A 23451-nucleotide genomic window follows, 5' to 3' on the forward strand; every position below is an offset into this window, starting at 1 on the left:
ATAATAGGAGTATAATTATATTATATGGTTTGGCCCAGGACTGTCTCATACCAAATAGAGAGAATCATATATATCATACTGTCTATAACTCTATCTTTTCTAGTACTAGCATCCAAAAGAATGGGATGAGTATAACTTTCCTGGTTCTTACTGACTGACAAGTTGTGTTTGACTAAAAATTCGGTTTAACTAGTTTTTGTTGCCGATAACTCCGATAAGCTCTGAACTTATCGGAGAAAATAGCCGATGCCGATGCTGAAAATATGCAAATATGCCAGTACCTCACCTCATTTGAAGTAAGACATTGTAACACCTCATTTTTGAAAAAGAGGTACTCATACAAACTCATTTTAAATTGATGTCCTGCCCATCACTATAGCTATTAGCATAGAGAAAAAAATACATAGAGTGCTGACTCCATACATCAGTTCAGACTATTAATTTCAGTGTCTACATCTAGCATCGAGTAGCGGAACTATCAGTACTGCTACTTGACAATAGATGTAGCACCGACCGGAAAGTCTTATCTCAACAGCATAAGACTTTCCGGTCGGTGGCTACATCTATTGTCAAGTAGCAGTACTGATAGTTCCGCTACTCAATGCTAGATGTAGACACTGAAATTAATAGTCTGAACTGATGTATGGAGTGAGCACTCTTGTCTTACTTATTTCTCTATGGCTTTGTCGACATTTGGCAACACTACGCATTTAAGGGTTAATATATTTTCCGGTTGTAACAGGGCGGTTCCAGCTGTCGGTCCCGCGCTTCGGGCGCTCGCGGCCCGGCACGCCCGGCGTGGCCGAGATCAACATACACGACTTGGACTTCGTGCGCCACTCGGCCGACACCTACACGCTCAACGGACGCACCATCAGGTGGGCTACGATTAGGGCTTGCAAATATTCGAAACTTTCAGATATTCGAATATTCGACTTTTTCTGACGACGTATTCGAATAATTATTCGAATATTTTAAAAAATAAGAAAAGGAACGAGAAATCGATTTATTATCGTTTTATTCAAAAGCTTTTATCACATATTGCTAAAACTAAGGATATTTGGCAGAAATCCACTTAATTGACTAGATTTTATCATCCTACTATTTATAAGATGCCCACATTTATAAAAACAAGTAAAACGCCAAAATTAGACGTATTTAATATTTCTAGATAAAACTTATTATAAATGCGTCGTTGCGTGAAATAATATAACTTTAACCATCCAAACACCTAGGTATGTAAGATATTTTTTTCAGTAGGTAATTATTTTCCGATTTAAATTAACTTGTAATCACTCAGAGGAGTCAGAGGCCTGTAAAAAGGACTTTAATTTCATTGTATTTTGAATCTTTATTGACTTTATTTGTTTTGGCAAGTTATTACTCCTAATGGTCGGCTAATTATATAATATTGGAATATTTAAGGGAAAAAGTTAGTTGAGTACTGGGTTCGGGTTATTCGTCAGCTAATGGTGCATGGTTAGATTACCAAGTTGGGCAGGTTTGGTATGATTAAATGTGAGAATTGCGATAAGTGGCAAGGTTTAGACTTCAAAAATTCGCTTAACGTACGCTTGTACTGAATAAACAGAATGACCCTTTAACTTAAAACTTACGCACCGTAAAAATAACATACTTTTTGATTTCGTTTTCTTTTAAATTGAGTTAGGTTTCACGAAGTCTATCGAGAGGAATACAGTAAAAATATTATTTCCTTCGTATTTGGGTACCTGCCGTTCCTCATTCACTGTAAATACCCGTAAAACACACAGAAACTGTAACTACAGCGGATGACATAGATTTTTTTATAGTAATAAAAAATATTCGAATATTCGAAACCTGAGCGGCCGAATATTCGAATATCAAAACAGGTCGAATATTCGACAAATTCGAATATTCGAATATTCGAATTGCAAGCCCTAGCTACCAGGCGCGGCTGGCCTTAAGGAGCGCTTGTGCGGTGCACTCCCATATATAATCAAAATGTAATTATACCACCTATTTAATATATTACTATTTAAGATCTATCGTAAAAAACTCAATACCAATTAAATAATAACCTTTATTCATTATAAGTTTGTAGACAGCTCACCACTACCTACTCGGCGTAATTTCATAGAAATCAAAGGTAACGCGCGAAGCGGAGCGCTTTAGATTGCGCTCCTATGGAAAAAGATTTAGTACATTCGATCAATAGGACATTCAATAAGAGCGAAAGAGAAGTTTCGACACAGGTCCGCGCGTGAAACAGGACATTTTCTATGAGGGAACAGGCAAAATCGGTGCGGCGCTCCGAGCCCGGTTGACCTTGCGCGCGCATCCCGCGCGCCATGTTGATGTTGTTGTTGTCACTTGTTTCTAAACAGACCTTAGTCAATTTTAAAGGCGGGAATGCAATTTTGGCTTTTTTTTTTCATTATAAATAATGAAACAAGAGTTTAAACAGCTAAAGCACATAATTTGTTTGTTGTGAGGTGTTTAAAAATTAATGAATTAAACGTGAGAATGTGAAAAAGTTTACAAAATCGACTCGAGTTCAATTATGGACGACCTTGAACTTTCGTAACAATGTTAGTCAAAAACAAAAACTTATATATTTACTATTCAGATCAATATGCAAAAACACCGTGGTTGTGTTGTGTGAATGTGATAAAAGTAACTAGCTTATTATGTTTTTCGTGTTACTTAAAGGTCTTAAAGTATATGTTTTGTGTTTGGCTCGGGCGCGGGCGACGTGCGGTGAGTTTGTTTGGAGCGAAATAAGTAAGTAGGTGTGTTAACAATTTAGTACATCTTTCCATAAAATTTAAATAAAAACATTACATCCATTTGTAAAATGAACTGCAGTTGGCGTCTATCGGTCGTCAAGATATTCGTAATACCGAAAATCTATGAGAGAGATCTGGACGGAAACCGACATCTAGGTACTTTGCGACGGTTAATAAAATGTGTAGGTTTAGTTTTTGTTTTTTATTGTGAGTGAACACCCATAATACATAGCTACCAGCCGCCGCTGCTAGCTACGATATACAGTGAAACCTGGATAATTGCAATCTCAAGGGACCGGCAATTTTTTGTCAATTAACCAGGTTTTTCAATTAAGCAGGTCGTGCCAATTAACGAGGTTCAAAAAATCGTTGTGTCAATTATAGAGGTTGCGTTCTGACAAATTGCTTTTATGGAGGTGCAAATAACCATTGAAAGAAGATTTACAAGCTTACATTCTGGGTTTCTGGTCTATATATATTATGTAACTTGCACTTTTACACTACATTAATTACTACTTTATTTTCTTATAGTCATTTGGGTTTTAAAAAATCCCTTGAATTGTAGAAGAAAGTTTAATTGGAATGTCAAAAGCATACTATGTTTTTGATTTAATCAAAACTATTTCACCTACTACACTCTGTGATAGATAGCCAATAAACAAATTGACTTCCGGATGAAGATTTAAAATAAAATTATCATTGCTATTAAAATATTGTTTCTGCTCTCTACAAGTCTACATTCTTTCAATTACAGAGGTAATAAGTAAGACTTTTATTTTAATAATAGAGGTAATGAGAAGAGCTAAAATAACGGGTTTTTTTAGCACAGTGTCAATTACAGAGGCAAAATTCCGAAAAGCAATTAAATCTAAATTGCAATTATAGAGGTTCCAAAATTTCAATTATAGAGGCCTTTTGGTCTCAAGGGACCGGGACCGGACCTTTGGTTGCAATTATTGAGGTTTTGCATTTATCCAGGTGTCAATTAACCAGGTTTCTGTACATTATACCAGGGGTCTCCAAACCCCGGCCCGCGGGCAAAATCCGGCCCGCGAGGCGTTTCAATCCGGCCCGCGGACAGCTAACGCGGCAGCCCACGGTGGTCAACAGTGGGCCTTCGCCTTATGGCTCCTCTACACGATGGCCCAGCGCCGGCCACTCCAAGGGACGCATTTATGCGTTAGAGGGAGCAATAGGATATTGCTATCTCATTCTACCGCATGGCTGCGTGTAGAGGAGCCATTAGGATAACCGATTTTCCCGGCGCAAAAATAAAACCGATGGTGGCCCGCGTCAAAGTTTGTGGAAGTGCAATATGGCCCCCAGGACCCCAGGTAAAAAAGTTTGGAGATCCTTGCATTATACTATACCTGTCTGTACAGTTATCAAAGCCAAAATGGCTGTCAAAGCGGCCAAATTTATCAGAACGAAGGCTCGGAATAACGCCAGCCATTTTGAAAACAAATATGGATCCGTCGAAAATGTTCGTTTACGGTCTACGGATGTCATTGGGGCATATTTTCCCTGACACTGCGGGATTGCGTAATGCATCGCAATCATAATGTGTTTTTTAGTGTTTGGTTATATTTTTATAATATGTATGTTACTTTTTAAGGTATTTATGTATGGGCCACTAGTTGCCTGAAATAAAAGATAAAAGAAAGAAGAAAGATATTTAATCGTTGACATTAGTATAAAGAAGTCTGTGTTGTACGGAACAGGCTAATGTTTTCAAAATGACGTTTTTCCGAGTCGAGTTTGATCAGAACTCATCCTTAGTTCTATGGTAAAAAGGTGTATTACGATGCTTACGATATATTTAGCCACTTTGGCCGTTACTCTCTATCTGAGACTGACTGCACTAGAATTTATATATCGCTTTAATACTGATTCAGGTCATTTCAGGTTCGGTTCTTCCAAAAGTATATTTCATATCAGAAAAAAACTCAAGTGATCTGTCGAAAGCATTTGACTATGTTAATCAAGCAAATTTAGAAAGAAAATTTATTTGTTTGGTATGATAATGGTTCATTTAGCCTTGTCTAATTCTATCTTTCGGATAAACTACAGAATATAAATATTAGTGGTAATAATCAGCTAGGTCGCCCGCAGCAGCCCTTGGAGTACCTCAAGGTTCAAATCTGGGATCCTTTCCTTTTCTTTTCTCAAAAATAGCAAATAACAAATTGTAAGGCGGCACCGTAAACCTCATCGGAAATGACGAGAGATGACGCCTTTGAGATTGTGTAGTGTGGATACGCGGAAGGAAAAGAGTGAGATGTTAGCAATGGGACACTATAGGCTACATTCCTACTAGTCAAATCAGCTTCTTTTTTAGAACTGTCAAAACGATTTTCTAATATGGAATTTATATGAAAACGAATGTAGCGACGTCACGGTAAACTCACCTACTTTTTATATTTCAATCCGATTTATTAAATACAAAATTGTGTTTAAAAATAATTATCTGGTGCTTTATTTCGTGCACGGTTTGAAATAATTTATTTTAAGTAGAGGAAACATCCCTATTGGCAGGCGTGTCTCACTCCGTGATTTCGTCGCTTTGCTACAGGTAGATAAAAGTACATCCGTTCGGCCCCAATTTTGGGGAAAGCCATAAGCCGCGCGTGGCGCTGTCGCCACCTAGCGGCCATATCTGTACTGATCGTGACACGCGTTTTGTTAGAGAGTGCGTCTTCTGTACTTAGTACTATTATTTATTCTGTGCTATTGGCTAATAATACATTTGTGTAGACTCCTGGGCGCGAATTTCTCGACGTGCCCTCGGCCGCCGCCGTACACGTGGCGCAAGGCCGGCGGCCCGCCGCCAGACTACGTGCGCGCCGACACAGCCGACACCACCGCCGCCGCCGCCGACGCCGACGCCGATAACAACACCGAGATGCCGCCAAGGTACAATGTCTGCAAGCGATCTATATCTGAATCCTAAAGTCTTTTCTCCTGTCTTTGCATTCCCTAATATTGTTTGTCATAATGATCAGTTGTCCTAACACTAAAAACCCTAATTTTGGCTTCCCTAATTATTGATCGCTTATCCTAATGTTATTAAGCATATTTTCTTTTTTGCGAGGGTCGCAGTTCTAACCCTAACCTAACCCACTTTTGTGGCAGCAAGTTCTAAAACGTAACCATTTTTCAGAACCTTACATTATGTTAAATAATCGTTATGACAATTGATCGTTAGGGCATGTGAACATTAGGACAAACCAGTTAGGGCAAGTGACTTTAGGACAAACGTTGTTAGGAATTCAGAATGACACCCGTCTGCATGCCTTTCTTGTTTATGTACTATGCTGTGGCGTTAAATAAATGTATTTTCTTTCTTCTTTTTTTCTTTTTAATCAATCATATAATTTTGGACACTTTTAAAACACATTAATTTAATATAATCAGTAATCAGTTCTACTAGATTTCATTTATTTTAAATGTATGACTGATCATATTTTTATAGGGACTTAAAACATTATCTTATCCGATATTTTTTTGATAAACTTATTAATATCAATAGGTACGAAGACGTGAATAGCAACGAGGAACATATAGAACGAGTGACCGTCTCCCTCAACGCCATACGAGAGAGCGGCGAGAGTCTCAACTCCATACGAGAGAGCGGCGAGAGTCTCAACTCCACCGACAACGCGCTCGACAACGACAACATGAACTCCATCGCGCACATGCTCGCCACCGACAACATACCCGCCATCGATGACGTCAACGCCAACGAGATTGTCGGCGATTAGTTTAGTCGGTGGATTTTTGTCGGTGAACGTTTGAAGCTCTCGCCACCGACAACGTACGGCGCTCGTCGCAACGCCAACAAGTGTCGGCGATTAGTTTAGTCGGTGGATTTTTGTCGGTGTAAATTTGCAGCATTATAATAGATGCCGACAACGCGCTTTCAACGACGACAATCTTTGTTATGTGAAAGTTCGTAGTATTGTTTGTCAAAGACTGTTTTTGGTTTATCTCGTTTAGTTAGTCGGTGATCGTAAGGTTGACGATTTTTTTGGTCAATGAAAAGCGCAGATTTTTAGAGATTCGTTTTCACATGACAAATTTCCTATATTTTTTTTCCGTGTGCCATAGAACAAAAATCTGCCTTTTCAGAAATTAATTACAGTTACAATTTTTACGTCTTAAATTTGTAATTTGATATAAGTATGTAAACAACTAAAGAAATTTCTTGTGTGTAGATGTGGAATAGAATTTTGTCGACGACTAAACTGTTTGTCGGTGCCGACAAATCGCCGACTAAAGTATATTTCAAACTTTTTTCTTGCACTTCAAATCTTGCCTCTCCTAAATGTGTTGTACATAGCATAGTGCCTTAGTAACACAATAAACACAAAGTATATTTACGAAGTATAGTGTAAATAAAATTAATTATAAATTCTAACGCAACTCTGGAGAATAGACAATAACGGTACCGGTTTAAAAAGTTTCTGTTTTTTTTACCGGTTACTGAATACCGATTTTTATCCCTTAGTTATTTTTAATTCATATCCCAACTGATGCCTAGCTTTGCCAATAGTAATTTTATCTGCAGGAAAATGTGGTATTGCCATTTGATTTACAACGCCATTTTTTTAAATTAACTTGCCATATAAGAAGAAAAAGAATAACTTATAGCTAATACTGGTTTTATACCTTCTCCAGGGTTGCTATATAAATTAGTGGGAAATATAATAACTTGTCTATTTTTTACTCCAGTGCATTTAAACTCTTTATAATAGTTTAACTTTTGGAGTGCTTTGGGGTAATACCAAAATAGTTATTTACGATAGAAGTGCGGAAGAGGAAATTCGAAACGAGTGGCGATAAATTAAAACACGACCGAAGGGAGTGTTTTAAATCGACACGAGTTGCGAATTTCCTCTTTTTCGCACTTGTATCGAAAATATCTATTTAAAAATACTACACCAAAATATTAAAACCTACATTATACAATCTAATAATAATTTTAAAATCTAGTACATCCGGTGCTCTATTATGACAGCCTGTGCTATAATAAGCACATTACGTGACTACGTCGAAAATTTAAATGGCTAAAAAACTTCCTTCGGTCGTGTTTTACATTTCGCCACTCGTTGCGAATTTCCTTTTTTCGCACTTGCACTGCTACTTGACAATAGATGTAGCAGTACTGATAATTCCGCTACTCGATGCTAGATGTCGACACTGAAATTAATAGTATTTTTGGTACCAAAACTGATGTATGGAGTGAGCAATCTATGTATTTTTTTCTCTATGCCTATGGCCAGTAATTGACGACTATTTGACATCAGATATTTCTAGATTTTATTTCGTACGAAAATTATTCGGTATTACCCCAACGCACTTATATTGTTTGTTATCGCGCTGCCATGTTGGCATATTACCATTTTATTATTAATAACGTTAGTGATATTAATTTTAAATGAAATTTGTAAATATTTTATTTTATTTAGATATATTTTAATTTAGGCAGCTTGTTTTGAAGGAATTACACAGCGGCGCATGGAACGCACGGACGCAACGCACGGACAACCGTTTTAAATATAAGGGGTCATCCATTAATTATAGTTTGTAGCTTTCTAATAGACCCCGAAGGCTAATCCTATTGTCTATTGTTAAGAAAAACCGCTCGTGCCACGTGCCACAACCACCTGCATAAAAAATCGGTACTTCGGTTACCGAGTGCCGGCGAGTCGAACGCTACAGAACCAGTCTAAAACGTGTCATCGAGATGCGTAACAAAGGCGCGTTATCGGAGAGCGCACCTACACTGGTTTTTTGAGCGTCGGACTAGCCCGCGCTCAGGTGCCAAATAGAATAATTAGGACCCTTTTTTGCAGGTAAGTAGCACGTGCGGTTTTACTTAACAATAGACAATAGGATAAGCCTTCGGGCTCTACTAGAAAGCTACAAACTATACATCAAACGTTAAGGGGGAGGGGGGTCAAGTAAATGTGACATATTGTGACGTGGGGGAGGGGGGAGACACAAACTTTGTGACGTCACTTTAACTTCATCAGTAACCGAAAATTTATTTAAATTATTTTATTCGCTGTACATTTAAATAACATGTTTTTAAAACGATAACCGTTTTTATTCGTTTAATTTTCTTTCCTAAGCAGTTTTGGGTTATAAAATTACTAATATTTATATCGTCAAAAATATTTTGATAAAATATTAATAATACTTAGGTAATTACTTAATTCGATTTGGCGATTTCGCAGAAAAAATGGGGGGGGGGGGGGTCAAAAAACCTAGAAATTCGTGTGACGTAATTGATGGATGACCCCTAAAATGTACAGTCAACATCAAGTATGTAGTAACGCCTGAAGCGCCAAATATCCTCCCAAGGCCCTGCCATACAAACGAAACATCCAAAATTTGCCACTGAAATTTCAACCTAAATTGTAGGAAATAGAGTTGATTTTGTGTTGTTTGAAAATTTAACGAAACAAACCAAAAGCGACTCTGTTCCAATTGAACATGGTTTAAATTACACCGACCTGAATAGGTACTATAGGTAGGACCGTGGGCCTTAGGGGGATATATTGTGAGTATGGGGCTCTTCAAAAAAGGATACATGTTTTTAAAGGGTCGGAAACGCGCATGTAACATCCATGGAGTTGCGGGCGTCCATACGCTACGGCGATCCTTACTATCAGGCGGATCGTATGCTTGTTTGCCACCTAGATCGTATAAAAAAATACATCGCGACATATTTTAGCAACTTTGGCCGTCACTATCTATTCGAAGCTAATATTGACGTTACGAAACGAAATTTGTCGTCAACTGTACAAAGCGAATTAAAAAAACATATGGAGCCGTGCGCCGCAGTGGGATTTCATCTCGTTATATGAGTAATTTTAATGGTCAAATGGGGCATTCTCTATGAAAAGGGACCGTATTGTCGATGGCGCTTACGCCGCACAGCGTCGCGCGCGGCATTGTATATATATCGGAGCATCGTTAATAATGGCGTAAGCGCCATCGACAATAAGGTCCCTTTTCATAGATAACGTCACAAATACACAAATGTTCATTAAAGTAAATGTTTCATTAATAGCAGAGTTATTGGTTGAATTGACGTTTATCAAGTCATATATGTTTAACAAGTTATTTTTTTTATACTACGTCTGTGGCAAACAAGCATACGGCCTGCCTGATGGTAAGCGGTCACCGTAGCCTATGGACGCCTGCAACTCCAGAGGTGTCACATGCGCGTTGCCGACCCTAACAACCCTCGTTCAGCTCTAATCAATGTAACATTTAATTTAATGAATGTAGTATCATTGGTTGATGACTATTCTATGGGTCTCTATTGTTTCCCAAATAGTTTTAAGTCATAATGTATTGTTTGGCCGCATTTTTGTTAGTCATAATTCATTTGGTTCAGAAACGCGTCACTTTTCAGTATTGCCATAAAAGAAACCTAACCTAACCTATCTATAGGATAACCTTACAAAAATCCTGAAAAGTTAACGGTTTCAGTTTTATGACTAATGATAATATGAAAAACAATACATTATGACTTAAAACTTTATGGGAAACAACGGGACCCCTATTTTATGTATAGTTTTAAGATTAAAGATCTTTGTTTACTCCTAATAGCGGACACTGTTCTTTGTGAATTCGACACAAATTAGTAAAATTAGTATAAATTAAACGAAATACGTACTTAATAAGGTATTTTTAAAACATTTCTATGGCAGCCTAAACTCCGAGTCGTAATTAGATTCCAAAAAAAGTAAGACAATGTTGCCACTTTTTACTAGCGCGTCTTGTATTTATGTAAAAATAAGTAAATAAAAGTACTTTTTTAAATCGTAGGAGTAAAATTACCAATAAATAAATTATCTTAGCGTGTTTATTTATAAAAAGGAATTTACTATTTTACAATCATATTGCAGTGGCAACATTCTCTTACTTTTTTTGGAATCTAATTACGATCCGGAGTATAGCGCGGTGTGAGGACAGAAAACAAAGTTTACTTTAGAAATGATTTTTGGCAAAACTACGGTTAGTTGCAATGATAATTTGCCACGTTGCAAGTAAATTTCTGTATATAGTGGCCGTTTCATTGCTTTTCAGTGCTTTTTAGGGATCCGTAATCCGAGGCGGGAATCGAACCCGCGTCTTCTGTCTGTTAGAGATAGAAAACTGCAATTTTTTAGGGTTCCGTACCTCAAGAGGAAAAAAACGGAACCCTTATAGGATCACTCGTGCGTCTGTCCGCCTACTGGGTCCAAAATTTTGAAAAAAAAAAAACTCAATAAATAGTTCTTTACCCATAAAACAGGAAAACCTTTTAGAAATGTGCAGTCAAGCGTGAGTCGGACTTAATGTACGGGACCCTTGGAACGCGAGTCCGACTCGCACTTGGCCGGTTATTTTTTTGTGATGACCGTGTCTGAAATTTCACTAAGTAGTATTTATTATACGTAGATTTTGGTTTTTGTTCTCATACCGTGCGTATACGTATTAAATACATAAATCCGACCAAATAATGCTTTACGATTCGAGTAAATATATACTGACATAGGGTAATTCGCCAGTAACTGGCCACCCTAAACTAAAAAAAATGATTCTCATCGGCTTCCTCGCGTTGTCCCGGCATTTTGCCACGGCTCATGGGAGCCTGGGGTCCGCTTGGCAACTAATCCCAGTAATTGGCGTGGGCACTAGTTTTTACGAAAGCGACTGCCATCTGACCTTCCAACCCAGAGGGTAAACTAGGCCCGTATTGGGATTATTCCGGTTTCCTCACGATGTTTTCCTTCACCGAAAAGCGACTGGCAAATATCAAATGATAATTCGTACATAAGTTCCGAAAAACTCATTGGTACGAGCCGGGGTTCGAACCCGCGACCTCCGGATTGCAAGTCGCACGCTTTTACCGCTAGGCCACCAGCGCTTTTATAACTAAAAATGATTCTATTCACCTTTAAACAGAATTCAATTTAGTATAAAGCGGCCTTCAACTAGCCACTTTATACTAAAATGAATTCTGTTTAAGGTGAATAGAATAATTTTTAGTTTAGGGTGGCCAGTTACTAACAGATGGCCAGTTACTGGCGAATTACCCTACAAATTATGAGCCTACATCCGGTTCTTATATTTGAATTTTAGTTAAGTTTATTAAATATACGTGTTAAAATATGTGTAAATATTTAAGTCGATAATCAATACAAAATTGAACTATATTACATACCTATACAAAATTTAGCTACCTATATATTCTTATATATTTACATTATTTCCTGTTACTCATTAATTTTAAAGGAAATTACCATAATAGATTTGTTACAAAAAGTAACACAATATCAGGAGGAAAATGATGCATATATATGTTTTTCTTTCCGTAAAACCATGGTTTTAAATAATATATAATCAAATAGTATAATGATTAAACCCCAATTATAAAATATCCTTGAAAATTTCCACGTATTCTAAATATTAAATTCAATTATTTGAATCCGATATCTTGTTTTATAAGGGAGTAGAAATTTAAAGGCCGCATACACTACTTGATTTTTTCCGTCGCGATATCCCATGTTGTCTATTATAGTATAAAACAAAGTCGCTTCCCGCTGTTTGTCTGTCCCTATGTATGCTTAGATCTTTACAACTACGCAACGGATTTTGATGCGGTTTTTTTTTAATAGATAGTGATTTAAGGGGAAGGTTTATGTATAATTTGTTAACCCGTGCGACGCCGGGGCGGGTCGCTCAGTAGAGTTACCATTTGTGTCCGTGAGGGACAGGACATACGCAATGCGACGTAATTGAAAACATGTCTAAGTATACTTGGTCAAGCAAATCTTGTCAGTAGAAAAAGGCGGCAAATTAGAAAAATCGCGGGTTAGCGTTTGAATTGTTCTAAAATCGCGTGCCATTTATATCTTATCTGTGGAACTGTTTTGTTTACATTTCATCGTTGTTCGATGTACATTGCTGCTTTTTGTTCGTCTAGGGATACCATACTTCAGTTTGCTCTACATTGCTACTGACATATCCGGCTTGACAGACTATACATTGCTGACAACATACTAAAAATAGCCAACTTAAATTAGTCGGGTCCATTGTTGCCCACCAAACTTTGGTGGGAACCACATGTACCGTTTCCCAAAATAATATTTCGGATCCTAATAGATTAAAATAAATAATAAAATAAATATGAAAATGGAAATCATGTGAAACTATTTTCATACGACTTTTTCTATAACACATGAATTGTCTACTCTCTTAGATGTAAGTATAGGTAATTGTACATATACTATAGTTAATTCATATGTAGTTGTGTGGGTACGCGCTTACAGATATTGTACGGCACGATAAAACTATTGTCTCTTTCTAACGACTATTAATAAATTAGATTGCTTATTAATTTTGCAATAAGATGTCAACCCTAAATATTGATAGTTATAGTATTACATACCTGGGGAGGTGAATTCGTAAATGCTCCAGATCGCTGGTGTTTGTGGCCCGAACCGAAGGTGAGGGCCATAAATATGCGATCTGGGGCTTTACGAATTACCGCCCGTGGTTTGTATAAAGTTTTACGTCTTGCCTTGGCCAGGAAGTGAGATTTTCTTCTCGCGTAGCGGGAAATTAACAGCATTTGATATATAAGGGATGATAAGGGCGAGTTTCAGGCTGGGAGGCCGAAGGCCGACCCGGGTGGAAGGCCGAAGGCCCGGAGCCTTCACCCCGACTCCCAAGCGTGCAACCCCCAGTAATTTAAAGCGAGACCGAGGGCCGAGCTGCGCGAATGAAGTGTTTCCAAGCGTTCTACCAAGACCAAGTCTATATTCGGGACTGTTTTTAAAATTAAAAATTAAATAAAATTTATTCAAGACCAACAAAGGATCAATTTTGTTAGTGACACATTTTAATCCTACAACTAATGTTAGTAGGTACATACACACACTTATTAACCAACTAACTACATATTGACATATTTCTTTATTTATTTAAGCACATGTGGAGTGCACCACAGTGGTTGGTGGTGGTTTTAAGCGGTCATACAAATATTTTGAAAGCTGGCTTCCATACACCATCTCGATATATTTATTGAATCAACAGTTTTTCATCTAAATTTTTAAGTATTTTCGTTCAGTTACATACTATATACATACATCTATCTATCTAATACCTTTAAACGAGCAATTCTTGTTTATTTATTTATTTATATATATATTTCGGGGATCTCGGAAACGGCTCTAACGATTTCGATGAAATTTACTATATGGGGGTTTTCGGGGGCGAGAAATCTATCTAGCTTGGTCTTATCTCTAGGCAAACGTCCATTTTAGAGTTTTTATGTGTTTTTCGAGCAAAGCTCGGTCGCCCAGATATTATGTTGCAAACGCGTACCCGCTCCATGTTGCCAGTTCATAATTTAAGCTTTGGACCTGCAAGATGGCACGTTTTTAAAAAATCGAATTGATGTTAATAAAATATTATTATTAAAAACGCGACAAACGAACCGTTATACACTTTCTGATTATTTAAAATTATAAGAGAACATTGTAAGATATTTCTATTAGCTTTTTAACAAGGTAGTTCAGTTTACGTTTTTTTTTTAAGAATTGAGCCCACTTTCATTGACAATAGAGGCGTGCTCAGATATTTGTGAGCACCTTGGCCGCTCCGATATATCTGATGGCGTATATACCAAAACAGAAAAATACGGTACTTACGTCAATATTTATTTCAGCGAATTCGGGAAATAAATGAATAGAAAATATATTTAATTTCCATCAAATACTTATATTTGTAAAAAGCTCAAGCATTAAAATAACTTTTTTCTACTCGTCGACTGCAATGCTTGAATTAAGACTTCGTATACCAAAGTGAAATCGCATACTTTTTTCACTATGGGACCCCAACTCAACTATAATATTCATTTCGATACTGCTATTCATTCTTTGTTGACTCGTAGAAAAAGTATTGTATACAATAGTGATATAATCAAGCTTGTCAATCTCGTACCTTACTTAGGCAACTCAGCAAGCTTCGTTGCCTAAACACGGTACTCGACTGAAAAGCTCTCCATTATATCACGATTGTATAAAATACTAATTCCGTTAAAAACATTGATTTATAGCTAGTAGGTACTTAATTAGGTTTTTAAAATGAATTATTGATATTAATTCGATTTTTCCTCATTAGCAGCACCACACGAAATGAATGTCGATATTACTGTGTAATTGTTATATTCAATTTAATTGACGATATTAACGGTAGTGACATTATATCTGATTTTTTTAAATAAAGCGCATAGTTTTGTTAATCTCATGACTTGAAACCCTCGCAACGCTCAAGATTCCACTTTTTGTTTCACAAGGGGCCATCTGCCCCCCCCCCCCCCCTGGAGCTAAAATTTTACATATAATGCCTGCCCCTATGTGGCCTCTGCCCCCCCCCCCCCCCAGGCCTATCAACTCGCCACCCCCTAGTTCACTGGCTGGCTACGCCCTTGCAAGGGGCAAAGTTGTTGTTTATATTTTTCAGCTAATGAAGAATATTGTGAATCATTTCTACAAATTTCTGTATGGGGATATGTTTAGGTAGTTTATGCAAGCTAATGAGTAGTTTTGACTGTCCATTCAAATATTTGAGATACTCTGTATAATGTCACTCTCGTTAACATACTCGACTGTACATCGAGTGTAAAAATATGGGTGCACACAACATACTCAAAAATATGTCCCATAGTTCGTAATTCGCTGACATAGGTACGAGCTATGGGACATATTTTTGAGTACCTATGTTGTGTGCATCCATATTTTTACAATTAACCTTTTCGACGCTGTGTCAAACACAAAAGCTGTCACTCACACGCCACGTCACTGAAGTGTCAAAACTGAAGTTGAACTTTATGTATATGCACGTAGGTCGATTTTGCTCTGTGGTATGTGACTGATTAATCCGTCGTCGGCGTTGGAGCCACGGTGCGGATATATCGGTCATTGGCGTCCTAAAGGTTAAGGGCCCCACTGATTACCAGTCCGCCGGACGGTATCGGCCTGTCAGTTGTTCGGAACTGTCAACTTTTTGTTCTAACTGACAGGCCGATTTCGTCCGGCGGACTTTTAATCAGTGGGCCCCTTTTAATGTACGTGTACCTAACTGTAATGTTAGTTTAGAAACACTTGTGAATATTGACGGTAACAATAAATAACATATCATATCATTGTTGGATCTTTTAATTTTGCTGAATCCCTTTGTATAGGGTCAAGGAGGGAACAGGGGTACGGTAGAAAATAGCCCAGTAGGGGAAGTCCGGGTAAAGCGAACACCCCACAGGCAAAGCGAATTCGGGCTCCCAATTCTAAACTATTCGACTTTGTCGCACCACGCGCCTATATGATGTTCAGGATCCTTCGCTCTATGAGCGGCAAGCGTCATAGGGAGCGGTCGCTATGAGCGTCGTCGGTGACGAGTCAAAATGTGTTTTTAGTGCAAAATATTCGATTTTGAAAGGTAAGTTACATTGTATGTTATTTTGTCACAATAATTATCTCGAATTTTAATTCAAGATGCTTCTATTGCTTATTAAAGTATCTTCATTTTACAACGCATTTCTTTTAAAAAAATCCAACGGTTATTTTTTTTTAATTCTTAATTTCTTTAACTGACTGAATGGGCAAAGCGGATAGCGTGTTCACTTTGAATTTCTTAGGTAATTTTTTTTATGATAATATTTTTTTACAGATGGTATATAAATATCAAAAAAGATCGATAATGGCTCCTAAAGGTGTTCACTATGCCCGGACTTCCCCTACAGTGGCTCAAGCCATTTACGCGTAAGGGTCTCGCCAGATATAAAAGCCGATAGGAAAAAGTTTTATGTCTGCGCAATAGGGCATTTGACTGTATTTAAAATAAATAGTTTCACACCATGCATGAAATAAAGCACCAGAAGATTAATAGCGAAACGTAGACAGCAGTTATTTTTAGAGAATTTCTATTTTAAAGCCCGTATAAAACTATAAAGAGTAGGTAATTTGATTGTGACGTCACATGCTAGTGTTACATATAAATTCCTTAGTAGCAAAATCGTTTTGACAGTTTGAAAAAAACTGATTTGACTAGTAGTCAAATCAATACATAGTATAAAACAAAGTCGTCCCGCTGTCTGTCTGTCTGTATGCTTAGATCTTTAATTTAAAACTACGCAACGGATTTTGATGCGGTTTTTTTTAATAGATAGAGTACCGTGATTCAAGAGGAAGCTTTATGTATAATTTGTTAACCCGTGCGAAGCCGGGGCGGGTCGCTAGTATCCTATAAGAGCGAAAGAGCCGTTGACGCATCGGCAAGCGCCGGCCGGTAGAACGACGACTTTTTCGCTCTTATTGCGCAGACATAAAGCTTTTTCCAATTCCGCGTCGATATATGAGTAGACCCTTATGCGTAATGGCTGGCTGGCCCTACTCATCGCGGTGAATGGTGCTCCCTATGACACTAACAATATCGTAGGTACCTACATAACTTTTAAAGTTATTGATGGCATTACTTTCACGTAACACGGTCTTAAACTTTTTGACGGTATTAGTGTAGGTAAAAAAAAAATAGAATGCTCATCAGAAATGAATTTATTTACCCGATAAACGACGACAGAACTTGTATACATATAGGTAACACTTAATTATAGACAAAGTTACATTTACTTTAAAATCAAGATCTATCTTAACTACTACCGACGGTTACTTGCCAATGTGAATGCCATCCTCGCGTAATTTTTTGACTTCATTTGTTACTTTTGATAATGATTCAGATATCCTATTCAATTTAGCAAGTTTTTCTCTCAAAGAAAATTTAATGTTGTTTTTTAGCTTCAAGCTTTCCTTGATAAAGCCTTCTGTAGCTGTACAAGCTTTACAAGCCTGAGTGGAGACAGTCGGCGCTGCTGGTGTGTGGCGCGCCGCGTCGCACTCGCAGGCCGCTCGGGGCCTCGTGCATACGAGTATAGACTTACTAGGGCCTGACCACACCCTGTCGTCCACTGCCCCCTCAAGTCTAGCGCTCACCCGCACCTCATACTCAGTGTCCGGGTACGGGAGAGGTAACGCGAACTTGCACCAAACATCATCACAGCGCACAGACGTCGTGTCCGCCTGTCGCCAGTCATCTCTGAATGCAGGCAGCCGGAACTCCACTCTATACACACAAGTATCATAAGCGCTGTAGGGCCAGCTCGAATTGCCAACGGGCGGTATCCGCATATCTGCCCGGCCCCACTGCAGGACAGCTTCGTGTGAACTCGTTACTGATACGTCTAAGGTCCAAACTGTGTCTAGTTTTATAATCGAGTTAGTATTTACATTATATGTTCCATCGCGACAAAATATTATATGGCAAGTCATGAGTAATAATGATATATTTTGATTGACAGTAAACATATCATGGTGTTTTAACTGTATATTCTTTTTACACGTATTATTCAGCTCACCTGGTACACTGTCACAGAGCAGTGTCGCTTCTTTATTGTTGTCGTCGTGATCTATATAAAACAGGCTAAATGTAAACCTGTCAGTTGGATACTGCCATATACACTCCAGCATATTCCAGTCGTGTATAACGCACCGAAAATGTTCACACTACGGGTAATGGTCCACTGTGGTCCATACCCACATTGACACGTCGTCTTCTTCTCCATTAACCGTTGTTCCTTTACCCCAGCACCAATAACGCAGGTCCTCCTCCACGTGGGCCGCCCGTGTCCTGTACCTCGACGTTGTACTATTGATGATGTCCGTTATTAGCTGCTGTCCATCATAATCTTTAATCTGGAGAGCCACACCATCATGGCCACTTCAGAAAACCTCGTACTCCACGCCTAACGGTATGAAGTATTGATTCCATTCATCTAGATTATGTCCCTTTGACGGACATCCTGGGTTTGACCACAACTTTTAAAGATTCTTCGCAGCCAGTCCCAGTATCAATGCAACTATATTTATATCTACCTAAGTTTAGTTTGTACACCTTGAGTTCAAGGGTAGTCATATTAATCTCGATAGCTTGTTGAGGCTGGCCGTTTACTATCATCCCGATATTGCTTATATCCTCGCCGGAACAATGTATTACAAGTTTTTCTCCGTATGTTATCACATAAAAGTCTTCATAAAGGTCTTGCTTATGTATGTTAATGTTCATCTTCGGTGGCGCTTGGTCCCCCTTGCACGGGCGGGCGCGAACCCCGCCTGCACGCACGGCCCGCGCCGCGCTCAGCGCCAGCACGGAGAGCGCCAACATCACGGCACCAGCTGCAGTCTTCATCGCGCACACGAGACACGACTCAACAGCTCAGAGTTACAACAAACACTGCATTAGTGGACTGAGTTGACGTTCATTAATCTTTTTATCGCCAGGATACTAATTAAATATGTTAAATTCTTCAACTTCCTCCCATGGCTCATATTTCGCCACTTAATTAGCGCTCCCGCTTGTATGTGAGTGAGACATCACATACAAGAAAATATTATTGTTTCATTTGTATTTATCCTATATGCTGCCTGTTTTAGCGCTAATGGTATATCACCAGGGCCCCTATTCGACATGTGCAACTGTCAAATTTCGCGTCATTTGAAATTCAACTGTTGAAGTTCATTTGAAGTTCATCAAGTGCTGAAGTTCATTTGGTACAAACAATAATTTAACAAAAAACAACTTTGATTTATTATTACTTTAAGGTTTATAATGGTTTGGTTTGGTTGTCACCTAACTGTGGATTGCTAATGTCAAATTTTGACAAGTAATGATTCCAAATGTAGACTTGTTTCTCTATGACCTTCGGCTCCATCTTGGAGTTTTTGACGTGCGAAAGGGTAATTTATAGCAAAGAGTAAAACTTTTTTTTTTTCAGTACGTAAGTTTACATGATTAATGACATCTTGTGAGCGATAGACTAACGAATGCGCTGTAGGCGATGCGGCGGCGAGTAGTGGAACTTACGTGACAATTTCCATCAATCAAAAAGGGACTACATTGCTGATGGTCGATAAAGGCTATTAATAATTGAATTTTAACAGCAAGAATGCCTTATTGACAAGCGATCTTTTTGTTGAACCCACACCTACACGTCAAATAATGCTTGCTCCACACATTCTCCTATAAACGCGCAAAATTGTAAAAAAATGAAACAATTTACTCATCACCTCTCTCAACTCAAGCTGCCTATTTCTAAACCACGTTAATAAACCACAAGTTGTACCTTAACACATTTCGTAAACCACATATTCAGAAAAGTCCGTATTTTATTACTAAGTGGAACATGAATAGCTTGTATTACTTTTTTGGCATAAAAATAATCTAAATTAGTCAAAATATTTTGACTAAATATTGCGCTACTGCTACCTACTATATAGGTACCTACTACCTTAGTAACTTGGTAACTTTGTCAGTCACCAACTATTTTGATGCTATCTACAAAGAGCATCAAAATAGTTGGTGACTGACAGGTCAGGCTCCGGTCTTGGTAAGTAATATAGTCAAATACAGTAGGTCATAAGACCTAACATTACTACCAAGACCTAAAAGTACCTATTGTTTAATATATATCTACTCAGAGATGATTTTTAATTAAAGGAGATTAAATACATATATGTTATTCAACTACAAATACAAAAAATTGATCTATTTCAGTTTACACATTTTTTTTCGTTTAATTTTAATAAAACATTAAAGTTTTTAAGCATTCAACTTTATTTAATTTTCTTCACTTTATTATTTTCTGATATTTAGGTAGGTATGGTGTTTCAGGTTGGTAACAGGAAATAAGAAAACCACACCTCTCCAAAAACTCTGCTGGTGATTCACATCTGTAAGTTTAAACATGAAACATGATAAAAACACTTAAATTCAAAACTTAATGTCTGGGAGACCGAGTTTTGCTCTGGAAACATATAATAACCCAAAAATGCGCGTTTTCCCAGAGATAAAACCTAGCTAGATCGATTTTGCGCCCCCGTAAACCTCCATATAGCAAATTTCATCTAAATCCGTTTAGAGCCGTTCCCGAGATCCCCGAAATATATATATACATATAAATAAATAAATAAATATACAAGAATTGCTCGTTTAAAGGTATTAAAAACTTATAAATAAATTATTAGCCCTAAATCCTGGTAGTGAGTGTAGTGACCTACCAAGTGCGGTAGGGTGCCCTTCTGCAGGCTGGCCGCTTGCCCCGCTGGATAAGAATGCTGATCCGCATCATCAAAAGCATACAGATATAAAGCGCTTTGACAGCTCCTCATAGAAGCAACGCGCGCTAGGCCGTACGCCATAAATCTAAGCTAAAGTCTTAAATTCGAGATCATGAACATGAAATATTGTTCGCTATAATATTAAAATCATAGGTATTAGACCTATGATTTTACTATTATAGCGAAAAGTTAGCAGGAGACGGCCGTGCCGTGGTCGTGATAGGTACAGCATGCGTGGACCAGACAAGCAAACCCTGAATTATGTCCCTACCTATTTTACTATACCTTTGTTCACCATTATGTTCACCTATGTATATTTACTCTTCTTTCCAAGATAATCATCTTTTTCAAAATGTAACCCGTATAATCGGGCTGTATAATTGCCTCAATTTTTTTTACACAAAGTTGTATGTAATCTTAATTCGATAATTAATGATGTTTTACATATTTATCATATACTATTTTGCAAATTTTTCTTGGATATTACGTTGTTTATTTCGATTGACGTGTTTATTATTTTCGTTACTATGACAGCGTTTTTTTTTTCTTTTTTGGCATTTACTACAGTAGCCAGTATCATGTCGATATAAAAACACTTTAAAAATGGAAAGGTTGAGTCCTCAATACAGTGACATTATAACTCAAACAAGAACCATCCAAAGGGGGGTGGGGGAAATTTCGTTATCTGCCTCTCTATCACTCTTACATATACGAGCGAAATTTAATGGTGGCAGATAACGAAATTGGTTTCGCGGCAGGCCCTCTTTAAACAAACCGCCTTGATTCATCAATGTTATATTTATTAGGAACAAACGTTGACTGCCGACTGTCCTATATATTATACTACTCTTTGCTGCCCACTTCTAGCGCTGGCGGTACACCGCGAAAATCAGTATAATGCTGCAAATGGTGTTAAAGGTCTGAAAATCGGTACGATTGATCTTTAGGACATTTGAAACAATTTGACCCGAAGCGCCAACAAATAAAAAAAAACGAGAGGAGTTATGACGTCATGTTTTTTTGTATGAAATAAAAAAAAATGTTTAGAAACCTATCGTGTATGGTATTAAACGAAAGGGCTTTCTGAGCCAATGCTAAAAATATATCACATAGTTACATTTCAGTCATTTTGTTTAAATTATAATAAAAATAGTTTTCAAAACATACCAAGTTTGGGCTTCTCCAGATACAATACCATATTTTTTTTTTTGTAAAATATACCTCAAATTATCCCTAATATCCTCATATCTAACCCTAATAAAGCAATTTTGAAATTATTTACATTTAGGTTTTTTTTTTTAATTTTTCAATTTTACAAAGTGTAATAATAGCCCTGCCGAATTACTCAATACGAGTAATAATGTCATTCGGGTAAAATAAGAGTATTGAAACTTGCTTTTTCTACTCCCGTACTTTTATTTGTCATTTAAAGGGTCGTGCACACACCTTTAAACCCCTAACTTATAGTTATCAACACAAGTCTTTAGTCTATTCCCCAAAAAAATATTTGTGCATACACGCAGTATCTTTTTGGCACTTTTACGATACTTCGTGTAATCACCACTTACAAAATATTGTATGGAATACATTGTTTCCAACCTAATTTTAATTGTCATTTCTGACAGATGAGTAAACCATAGACATGTTTTGGTTAATGGTACGATTATTTTCATCTTTATAGGGCTGTATCTCCTAAACCGTGCGTCGTAGCACAAAAATAATCAAATTTTCGTTCCCCTTTGAAACTCCTAAGTAATATTTAGAAAACACGAAAAACAAAAAAAAAAAAAGAATTTTTTTTATAGGGTTGTATCTCCTAAACCGTGCGTCGTAGCGCAAAAATATTAAAATTTTCATTCCTCTGTAAGAAACCCTAATTAATATTAAAAAAAAAACACAAAAAAGACATAAAAAAAAAAAAACAAAAAAAAAAACTTTATAATGCTGTATCTCCTAAACCGTGCGTCGTAGCGCAAAAATAATCAAATTTTCGTTCCCCTTAAGAAACCCACGCACTGAACAACCTATCACATTAGGACATGAAACAATCATCATCATCCATTTTTATTATTATTTCATTGCATTTCAAAGTAAGTGCTTGGTCGTAGAAAAAGTATTGTATGCAACGTTGTTTAACCGAGTCAAAAAATACTAGTGGCGTCTTTATTAACAATTTTCGGTTGTTGTTTGTTGTTATTGTTACTCACGCCACTCGCCTTTTTTGACCTCTCTTAAACAACAGTTGCATAAAATACTATTACATGTTCCTTTGGTAATATCTAAGCTTTAAGTAAGAAAAAGTTCTGATGAGTGGGGGGTGGAGAACTCGGGAAAGGGGGGACGTTAAAGTTGAGTTTTTTCGGTTAATTCTTTCTTAATTATTACAAAGACAATTTTTACTACGACTTATAGATTCCGAGATATAAGCGACTTTCTGAAAAAAACCGTTATAT

At 37.5% G+C, this 23451-nt stretch overlaps 1 protein-coding gene across 1 annotated transcript in view; it reads left to right on the forward strand.

Moving 5' to 3' along the window:
* LOC134660382 (uncharacterized) overlaps nucleotides 1–6580 on the forward strand; it is a 30276-nt gene extending 23696 nt beyond the window's left edge. The window contains exons 12-14 of the mRNA XM_063516115.1: nucleotides 743–878; nucleotides 5523–5681; nucleotides 6298–6580. Of these exons, the coding sequence (XP_063372185.1) occupies nucleotides 743–878; nucleotides 5523–5681; nucleotides 6298–6529 (527 nt within the window). The 3' untranslated portion in view covers nucleotides 6530–6580. The remainder of the gene's footprint in view (nucleotides 1–742; nucleotides 879–5522; nucleotides 5682–6297) is intronic.
* Nucleotides 6581–23451: the final 16871 nt, after the last annotated feature.

This window comes from Cydia amplana, chromosome 27 (assembly GCF_948474715.1).
Source record: "Cydia amplana chromosome 27, ilCydAmpl1.1, whole genome shotgun sequence".
NCBI lineage: Eukaryota > Metazoa > Arthropoda > Insecta > Lepidoptera > Tortricidae > Cydia > Cydia amplana.